General features: G+C 43.4%; 1 protein-coding gene across 1 annotated transcript in view; it reads left to right on the plus strand.

Annotated features, from left to right (window-relative positions):
• LOC108687804 (neurogenic locus protein delta) overlaps nt 1–9,021 on the plus strand; it is a 42,201-nt gene extending 33,180 nt beyond the window's left edge. Inside the window, exons 5-6 of the mRNA XM_018193770.1 lie at nt 1,116–1,176; nt 6,534–9,021. Of these exons, the coding sequence (XP_018049259.1) occupies nt 1,116–1,176; nt 6,534–8,496 (2,024 nt within the window). The 3' untranslated portion in view covers nt 8,497–9,021. The remainder of the gene's footprint in view (nt 1–1,115; nt 1,177–6,533) is intronic.
• The last annotated feature ends 1,174 nt before the right edge of the window (nt 9,022–10,195 follow it).

Genomic DNA, 10,195 nt, shown 5'->3' on the forward strand with positions numbered 1-10,195 from the left:
GTGTTTTTGTCTCCCTGGATTAACAAGGTAACGAGGAAGGAATCCAAACGGGCGACTATCAATTCCTCGCATACTTGCACGCGGCGCGAGCTGCCAGCGATAAACGAAAGAGTAATGAAATTGTGTCACGCATCGTTCGATGCGAGGACATCTAGTTCGAAAACAGTACGTGAAGAAGGGGAAGAGGTTCGTGCTCTCTCTATAATTGGCCGATAGCCATCCAGTTTTCTAGTTATGTATAATCGCCAAAGAAATTAGCCGATTGGTTACCGAAATGATACGAGAAGTAAAGCTACCGCACGTGATGCGTGTCACTCTCCTCACCTTTTAAACGACCCGCATCCGGGGTTGCCGTTACATGTCTCCCCCTCAAATTCGACCGAGTCATTTGTTTGCGGTTTACTTGTCCGATAAGGAAATGGAATATACGTCTTTCACGCGGTACCACCACCTGTTAATTATTTCGTTTCCTGTATTAGTGTTTTCAATTTTAATTCTTATACTGAGGAACAGTAAAGTTTATCAAACGTATCAGTATAATAAAAGTATAATAAAAGTAAACTTAAAAATAAAGCTAAAAATACAAATAAAATAATGCACAATCTTCAATAATAAAAGGAATTAATTGGACTATTCCTCTAGTTCTGTGATTTTGATCCTTCTGTGCCACATTACAAGAATGATATACTTTGTTATGGCATATCCAATTCAATTCGATTGCTTGTAACTTTCATAAAAATAAACATATTGTAAAGAATTTATTTTCAATCGAATCGGCAAATTCGACATTAACGATATCAAGCGAATTTATGTATCTTAGTAATGAAAAAAACATTGGGAAAGAAAACCGGGTATGCCGTACTCAAAATGGCACTAAAGAATACCAATGACCATCATCACTGCATCACATGCTGAAATAATTTACAGCAAAAAAGTATTTTACGTCCTGAAACGTATAAAGAAGGACGAACTACCGTACGCGTGTATGCATGCCATCAGACATATCGTACCTATATACACCGTATTCACCGCTCGCTCGTGCAGTCGTGAGGGACGCGATCGACCTCTCGCCGAGAGTTGCCTTAACCTCTTGGATTTTTTCTTACTCATTTCAGCCCGCTGCCTGCCCGGATGCGACGAGCAACACGGACACTGCAATCGACCCAACGAATGCATGTGAGTATATATACATACGCGGCTTTCGCCTAATACCTACATGTTCGCGCTGGTAATGTGTACATGTTGTTTGTATGTGTCGTGTATATGTGTACATTGCGCCGCCCCATACAACCGCCAACTAAATTCCTGGGCCCCGACACGGTACATCCACTCCTCTATATGCACCGCCGCCGTGGCGTGTGCATGTACGCGCGCGATAATAATTACGCGCATACCTATCGTAAATTATCGTTCGGCGCGATTTCGAAAATATACGCCAGCCAGCAGCTCGTGGATCCACGTCACGATTCTAGTAACTCCTACACAAAGTATCTTGGAATCATTTCATTCTCTTGCAAGATGTTAGAACTCTTAACTGGAATAAGATGATGATTCATTTCAATTTTTTTTAAATGTTGTCGCAAAAGTTTGAGAAGAAGGAATCAAGTTTAAATGTATAAACGTAAATTCTGTTTTGTGAATAATTTGATGTTAAGAATTTTAATAATTCCATTTGCGTACTGTGTAATGTAATGTTAACTTACTGCTAACTTAAAGATGCGTACGCGCCGGCATTATAAGTATGCGTATCCGTTGTATATTTTATCATACACATATCTTCATAATGCTTTTACGAGTGTGCAGCGAAAAAGAAGGACGAAGTGGAATTTGAAGCTCCCCGATTGCTTTCCGTTCTAACGAGGCAGTTTCCGAGGTGCCAATCGTTCTTTCTTCCTTCCCAGATTCCACATTGCTTCTCTCCTCTTCTTTTTCCTCACTTACTAGCTTTCCCTCTTTATTTCTTTCTCTTTTTCTTTCTTGGCTCGCTATGCCAAGATTCGACGTGCTGTTGAATTTTCCGATTTAATCCGCCGTTTGGCAACGTTCCGGAATTCGAATTCCGAATATTTCTGCGCTTTCTCAAAGTCATTCGTGTAGTTTCAATCCAACTTCTCTCTTTAGCAAAATTCTCCTTTAGTAAATGTAAGGATATTTCATAAAAATATTCCATCGATTGTATAATAGTATTTTAAGATATTTTTTATCTTTATCATAGATCTTTTCAATGAATTCACCAAACTGTATAGAAATAATTTCGAGAGATTTCAATTTTTTTCGCGTTTAATGTTTACCATTAATATTAAACTGAGGAAATATTTTGTTTCTTTTTTATTATTATTTTTATTATTATTTTTATTATTATTTTTTTATTATTATCGTAGTTAAATAATTAATAATATATAATAATGACTCGCGAATGTCATATATTTCAAGATATCTCGTCACGCTCGATTCGAATCTCGGACTGGTCGCGTTAACTCGGGGTTTGAAGTTAACTCAATCATCTAATTACTCTACGACCGAGGTTAATTGTTTCGTTAGCTGCAGCAGAGTTCGTAGTTTGAATCTTATTCATGGTCGCTTCATTCTCTCTCTCTCTCTTGTGATTTTTCAATAAAATTCACTTAATAATCTTATTATCTTTATATATATATTTTTCAATGTTTTATAATGAATTGAAAAAAATACATAATACATATGAGACAGACCATACATTTGGAATGATTCAATCTTGTATTAGTAGCTATCAATTTATGATTTTTCAATCAATTTGAAATTGACTTTCCTATAACGATAATTCATTCAATTATAATCTCTTTCTCACGACTTTTTGACATTTAAAATATGTTTAAACAATTTTGGATTTTTCGCTTCTCTCGTTTCCTTCATCATATTTCTCGAGTCGTTTCGAGCGCCGTCCCCGTTAGAATTGGTGCCGTCGCGAGGCTCAAAGTTGCACGATTGTGAAAGGAGGAATGGCGCAGATTTTCCCGCACTACGAAATATACATCGTCGTAAGTTCTCCGGCGATGAATATCGAGAGTTTCTCGCGACGACGGTGAACGCAGTGAACGCACTACGCAAACTATGCGTGTTTGTAACGTTCCCGAGAACGTACATACAATGCTGACAATTAAATTCGAAAATAACTTGATTTCGAATTCGCGAATCGAAATTTTAGATTGTTCGATCTTTTAAAAAATCATCAAATATTTAATTGTCAATGATTTAAGAAATTTATAATATTTATCATATTATACATATAATATCTATAAATACTCCGCGACTTGTAAAAAAATGTAACAAGTACAATAAATTATGCAATGTGTAAAAAATTCCTTTGCGATGTCAGTCATATATATGTCGTTCTTCATTGCGTATTATTTCGTGCACCATTTTAATATGATACAATCACTACGATGACACGACACGCAACATACGTCAACTACAATGCGCTTGCACATTACGTGTACACGCCATTTTCATTATGGATAATTTTTTTTATATAACCTTTAAACCATTCGACGTTCAAATCTAATGAATAAAAATATCGTTGAACATGAATGTAACGGAATTTGATCGATGTTAACCTTGATTATACTCTACGTGCACGCGACAATGGCTGACGCATGCCGCTTTTACACGCCCCGATCGTAGATGATTACACAGATTGCGGGAATGGAATTACGATACACTCGTTTTCAGTCGTATAGCGTATATTCATGTATACTTGGAAAGGACGATAACAATCATTTCGAGGTGACGGGTCTCACCGGACTCGTGGGATATCGCTCGTGATACGTGGAAGAATCACGGCCGTTGAACGCCCCATTGAAATTTTGGGGCCCGCGTGCGGTTGTGCGTGCGTGTGATGCCTAAATACTTATGACGATGCATCGACATTACGATCTCTCGTCTTTTGAGGGTGAGAGCATCGGACGATTTCGCTTAACATTAAAAAAAGAAACCCAAACAGGAAATGATAGAGTGTTACGAAATACCTGTCATATTTTGACATTTCATTTTGTTGAATTAAAATTAATATAAAATTAGATGTGTTCAAATTATATTTTATATTTTAAATTTTATGAAAATAATTTCTAATGATATAAATATATGGCACATGAATTAGATATTTTTCCGACAAATGTAAGAATTGAATCTCGATTTTCTTTACACTTGGTGATATCATTCCAGTTCGATCCCGTTTAAATAGCCGCATAATAACAGGCAAAGGTCAAAGAACGCACTCGTCTCGAACGTGGCGCGGTATCCTCGCATCTGATGGTACAAGAGTCGCAAAGAGAGGTAGAGGAGGAAGAGAAGAGACGAGAGAGAAGTCGTCTTCTCTCTTTCATCTTTTCCAGAGAGACATATAACCGAGTCTGATACGCGCATGGGATTTCCATAGCTGACCGAAGAACAGAGCCAATCCTTCTCCACCTCTTCTTCCTTCTGTCCTCCTTCGCCCTCGTCAGCGCATGACCTATCCCCCGGTGGTAATTATGGCATAGTCGCGATTCTGTTGTAGCCTAACCACAAAGTAGAATGCGCGATCACATGGGGATGCAACTCGTCGATGTTCTTTGAAGAATACACGTACCTAGATGCATCTTTCATCTTCATCTTTCGCGATAACAAACGATCGTGAATAATCCGCGTGATACAGTTCGACTAGCTTCCCAACCTCTTTGATCCCGTTTTGTCTTCTTCTCATCTCTTCCTTTATCATCACCATTTATTCTGTCTTTCTACATCCTTCACGTTCTTCTCAGATTGTGGCGGCTTTTTTCTCTCTCTCTCTCTATTTCTCTCTTTTACTTTGTACATAGGACTTAATGGTATAGTCATGCGACGTCCACGGCTGCAGTTTCCCCTCTGCCGTCTCGTCTTCAGCTTTTTCCTCGGTTCTTCGTTCATCTTTTTCTACCTGTCTCCCTTGCCCTTCCGTCCATACCTTTATTCTCTTACTATCTCTTTCCGTCTACGATAGAGTCACAGCGAGAGAGCGACCGTATACTGTGTAGTGACGTATACGTGCGATAGTATGGGGCACCGCGAGGACTGAGGAGGCGCGCGCGAGCGCGCGCACGCACACAGAGGAGGGTAACCTTTCCTTGACCCGCATACTGAACGGCTGTGCTGAGGCTCGAACCGTGGGAACACACTACTCGACGACTCATCCCCCACCTCTCCGTCAGAATTCTACTCTTCCCCCCCTTCTGCCTTCCTCCTTACTCTTCTGTTCTCTCCGCGCCGTCCCCGTTGGTCCCGCGCAGCTCCCTCTCCTTTCCATGAACTCTTCCTCGCTGCTGTCCTTTTCTCGCTCCTTCGCATCCCGGTGCTCGGGCCCCCTGTCCCCCACCCTTCAATGACTGCTTCTTCCCGTTCGCGCCACCTTCGGTCCCTTCTCTACCCCTTCCCTCTTATTCTCAGCGCGCTCGTGTGCACCCTATAAACACATTAAAACAGTTTCTCTGTACATGTACATGTGTGTGTGTGTGTGTCATGGCGTATAGCACACACATGTAACATCCTCTTTTCTTTCCATCTCTCGTTCTTTCATTATCTCTGTCTATCCCAGTCTCTTTCTTCTTCATTCCTCTGTGAAGCATAACCCCCGCACGTAATGTAATGGCCGACCAGCGTATCATCCTCATCTCCTGGCATGCCACCCTCTCACCCTTCAGCAGGTTTCTTCTTTCTCTCTCACTTACTGGCTTTATCCACTTTTAAGATATTCCCTGTCGCTGTACGTTGCCTCTTCTCCCTTTCTGCTTCTCGCTGATTCTTCTCCTCCTCCTCCTCCTCCTCTTCCTCCTCCTCCTCCTCCGCGCACGAACCGCGAATCTTTTCTTTCTTCGCGACTCTGCCAAGAAGTCCTCGTGCTATCCTTTCCTCTCTCTCTCTCTCTCTCTCTCTCTCTCTCTCTCTCTCTCGTCTTCCTACCGCATATCGCACACATCCGCACGCGCATAAGTATATATACACATACATATCTTTCGATGTCGCCGCCGACCTCTGTCCCTTCTTTACTCTTTCTCTCACAAGAGCTCTTCTCGTTCATCGGGATTTCGTCGACCCTCTTCTTGCACCCATGACTGCCTTCCGCCCATCACCGGTGAAACTCCTCGAGACTCGTGACTGAGGGAAGATAGAAGAAAGACTTGAATATCGCAGTATGCAGACCTAAACTTCGTTTCACTATTGAAACTCTGTCAAAACATGTTCACTATGGTCTACCCAGATCTAATAATACTGACTGCGCAAGGGTCATCCATCCATGCACCAAACTTGCTATAGACACTGTCTTGACAGAATCCGGTGATATATGTACAGTTACCACCGGAGTGAAAATGATTTATCTCCAAGAATGATTCAGCTTTCGTAGAAATCGTGACATATCTTGGTCATCTATTTTTACCGGTATCCGATGATAGATACGATACAAGTCAATCTTTTCATTTTTTGTTTTCTCGTAATCGTGCGTGAGCATTTGAGCGTCACTAAAGAGCTACATCGTATTGTTACAGATGCCACAGCGGCTGGAAGGGCTCACTGTGTAATCAGTGCGTTCGATATCCAGGCTGCCTCCATGGTAGCTGCCAAAAGCCCTGGGAGTGCGCGTGCGATGAGGGATGGGGCGGGCTATTTTGCAACCAGGACCTCAACTATTGCACAAATCATAAGCCGTGCATGAACGGCGGCACCTGCTTCAACACCGGCCAGGGTTCTTACACCTGCTCGTGCCCATCAGGCTTCACAGGCACCGAATGTCAGACGCCGCTGTTCGACTGTCACTCGAAACCCTGCCTGAACGGTGGTACCTGCACGATGACTGAATCGCCGTCCGTAAGCTACGTGAGCGGCAACGGCACGGAGTTATCGTCCTCCAGGCAGCAGCATCGTCGAAACTATCGCTGCACCTGTCCACCCGGTTGGCGTGGTCGACACTGCGAGATTACGACGCGATCCTGCCGGGACTCGCCCTGCCGACACGGCGCCACCTGCGAAGACGACTCTCTCCGCGGTTACATGTGCCATTGCCCATCCGGTTACACAGGCACCGATTGCGAATCGCAAGTCGATGAGTGCTCACCAAATCCCTGCGCAAACAACGGCACCTGCATGAACCATGTCAACAATTACCGATGCACATGCCTTGCTGGCTTCACCGGCGAGCGCTGCGAGATCAACGTTGACGACTGTCAGGGCGATCCATGTTTGAACGGGGGCACCTGCAAGGACCAGGTGAACAGCTTCCGCTGCCAATGTATACCAGGTTACGTCGGTAGAATCTGCCAGAACAAGGTAGACTATTGTGTGGCAAAACCGTGCGCGAACGGAGGCACATGCATTTCTGGGACCAATGATTATAATTGTACGTGCAAGCCTGGTTTCACCGGTAAGGACTGTAGCGTGGATGTAGATGAATGCTGGAGCGCACCGTGTCAGAATGGCGGCATATGCCGGAACCGTGTCAATGGCTTCTTGTGCGAATGCCCGGATGATTGGCACGGTGACACCTGCAGCGAAAAAGCCGGTGCGGTACCTCCGATCACATCATCGTCCACGCCCGTGATATCGAATGTGCCGCTGGCAGAACCATTCCCAGGCAACGGCCATTCGAAACACGTCGCCTCTAGGAAAACTAGCTTGACTACGGAACACCTGGTGATGATCGCGACTCTTTCCACTGCAGTACCGGCTTTCGCGTTATTCGCTACAGTCGCAGTGATGTGCATGAAGAGACGACAAAAGCGAGAACAGGCGAAGGCCGATGAGGAAGCGAGGCTACAGAACGAGAGGAACGCAGTGCATAGCAGCATGAGCAAGCGTAGCGCCAGTACCATCGGCGTCGGAGGTACTGGTATTGGCAGTGTCGGCGGTCTCCTCGGCGGCGGTAGCGGCTTAATCGGCGCGGGCGGCGGCAGCGTTTGTGCTCTGGGCACCGGTGACGCGCACATGATTAAGAATACCTGGACTGCGAGTAAAAGTGTGAACAATGTGGCATCGGCAGCGTCGCGGCAGGACGACCTGGATTCGTCCTTCCAAACTGATGTAACGCTGGACAGTTCGTGTTCGGGTTATAAGCCAGAACCAGTGCTACAAGACGGTCGGACTACGAGAACGACGAAACAGCTGAATACAGAGGCAGCAGCCCATCGGGCGTCTGCGCACCTCTTCCAGAAGGAGAAGGACTGTCTCGGCCTAGGTCTTGGTATCGGGATCTTGGAGAGTGCCAAAAGATCATCCGTATTTGCCACTACTGGCAACGTGGCGGACAGTTGTTGCGCCGCGGAAGCTGCACTGATGAAGAGGCCAACGACGATATCGGAAGCTAACAGCACCAGTGTCGTCAATAGTAATAGTAGTGGTCCACCGGGAAGCGGTGGCAGTGTCGCGGACAACAGCAATTGCGGTGTGTACGTGATAGACGATCACTACGTCAGGCATGACGCCACACTGGCGGCGACGCTCGCGACGGAAGTGTAGTAGACTTTGGACTCCCATTTAGAGTGATAGAGAGAAAGAGAGAGTGCGTGAGAAAAAAAAAGAGAAATAGAACCAGTGCGTGTGCGTATGCGAATTGTGGATCTTGTTTTCTCTGTGCGTGTAAATTGACAGACTACCCCGTTCGATTTCCTTCGATTTTTCTCGAACAACGCCGTCGCGATACCCTTCAGACCGCGTCTCGTCTCGGATGCCTGCGAGTGTTTATTTCTTTTTTCTTTCTTTTTTTAAAATTTTTATTACATCTTTTTTTGCGAAAGCACTTGTGCATCCGCGATTAGACGCCATTAAGTAGGACTCCGCGATTGAAACATCATTTCAAGGAGAAATACATACTGCACCCGCACTGCCGGCCAGTTTGATCAGCCACGAGGGTATGTCGTTCCGATTCTACTGAAACGAGAGCGATGACGGACTGATCGAAGACGTTCGATCGGGGTTGATCGAGATGTGACAGAAACAAGAAAAATTAACGCGATGCTGTGGGGGTCGATTGGTCAGGCTGCCGTCGACCCATCCTTAGGTATTAATATTATATCGTGCTCGAAAGTGAACTTTGTACAGAACTAATTTATTATTATTGTTATTTACTTATTGTATTACTGATTGCTATTAATTATTATTATTATTATTATTAATATTATTATGTGTCGCATTATCATTGTTCTCGGTATTAGTTCTTTTTCGAATTTGCGTGACTGAGCTGCCGACCGGAGCAAAAATACGACAGCGAAAGATCTTTCGTGTATATTATATTTCGTGTGCGTGTGAGAATGAATGAGCATGTGTGTAGAGTGTTTGTGCGCATGTATAATTGTGAGCGAGAAAGTTTAACGAATTAGCATCTTTAGAATGACCTCGTCTTTTCGTAATCAGAATTAATTTTTCGTGTAACATTGTCTCTTTTTTTTCTTTTTTTTTTTTTACAAAGCATTCCTTTTCTCAGAGTAAATATCGTTGCGACGCAGGAACTTTCGCTTATAGTGGCAACCACGTCCAGCGATGAAAAGCATGAAAATTAATATTTAAAGTGACACTTCAAATAAATGTCCCCTCGACTTTTTGGGATTCTCCATTTTAGACAATCCCATTCGGTCGAGCCCTTTAAACATCCGTTTTTCACGCCGCTTTTCAACTGACTTAAAGGAACGTTTGGAAGAAAGGATGGAAAGCGGCATTCTTAACAAAATTCCGTCCTTTTAATCCAAAAACGTCGTTATTCCATCGCGATTGATTTAAATAAATTTAATACATGGAATCAAAAACATAAATTTAATACATGGAATTAAATTGAGCGATGCGATAGTTTCGTAGAAAATGATAAAAAAAAATGTCGTGTAATGCAGAAGGAAAAGCCCGAGCATGCGAAACTTGTCGAGCCCATCTTTCACATATTTTCATTCAATTCAATCCAATTGGGAGGAAGGGAGGAAAGAATATATGATGATGGGAAATTTATTCGTTGATTTGATAAATTCCAAAGAAATCGCGCAGTCTTGGCTTTTCCTCATTTAAAAAAAATCAATCTTCTACGAATCCTACGATCGTTATCCAAACGACGTGTACCGTTTGACGAGACATTGCTCGCGCTACGTACGACTGAAAAGACGAACGAATAGATGTGTAAATTATGCAGATATATATATACATATATAGAGATCTATAAATAAATAAATATATA

Source organism: Atta colombica, unplaced genomic scaffold, assembly GCF_001594045.1.
Source record: "Atta colombica isolate Treedump-2 unplaced genomic scaffold, Acol1.0 scaffold216, whole genome shotgun sequence".
Classification (NCBI taxonomy): domain Eukaryota; kingdom Metazoa; phylum Arthropoda; class Insecta; order Hymenoptera; family Formicidae; genus Atta; species Atta colombica.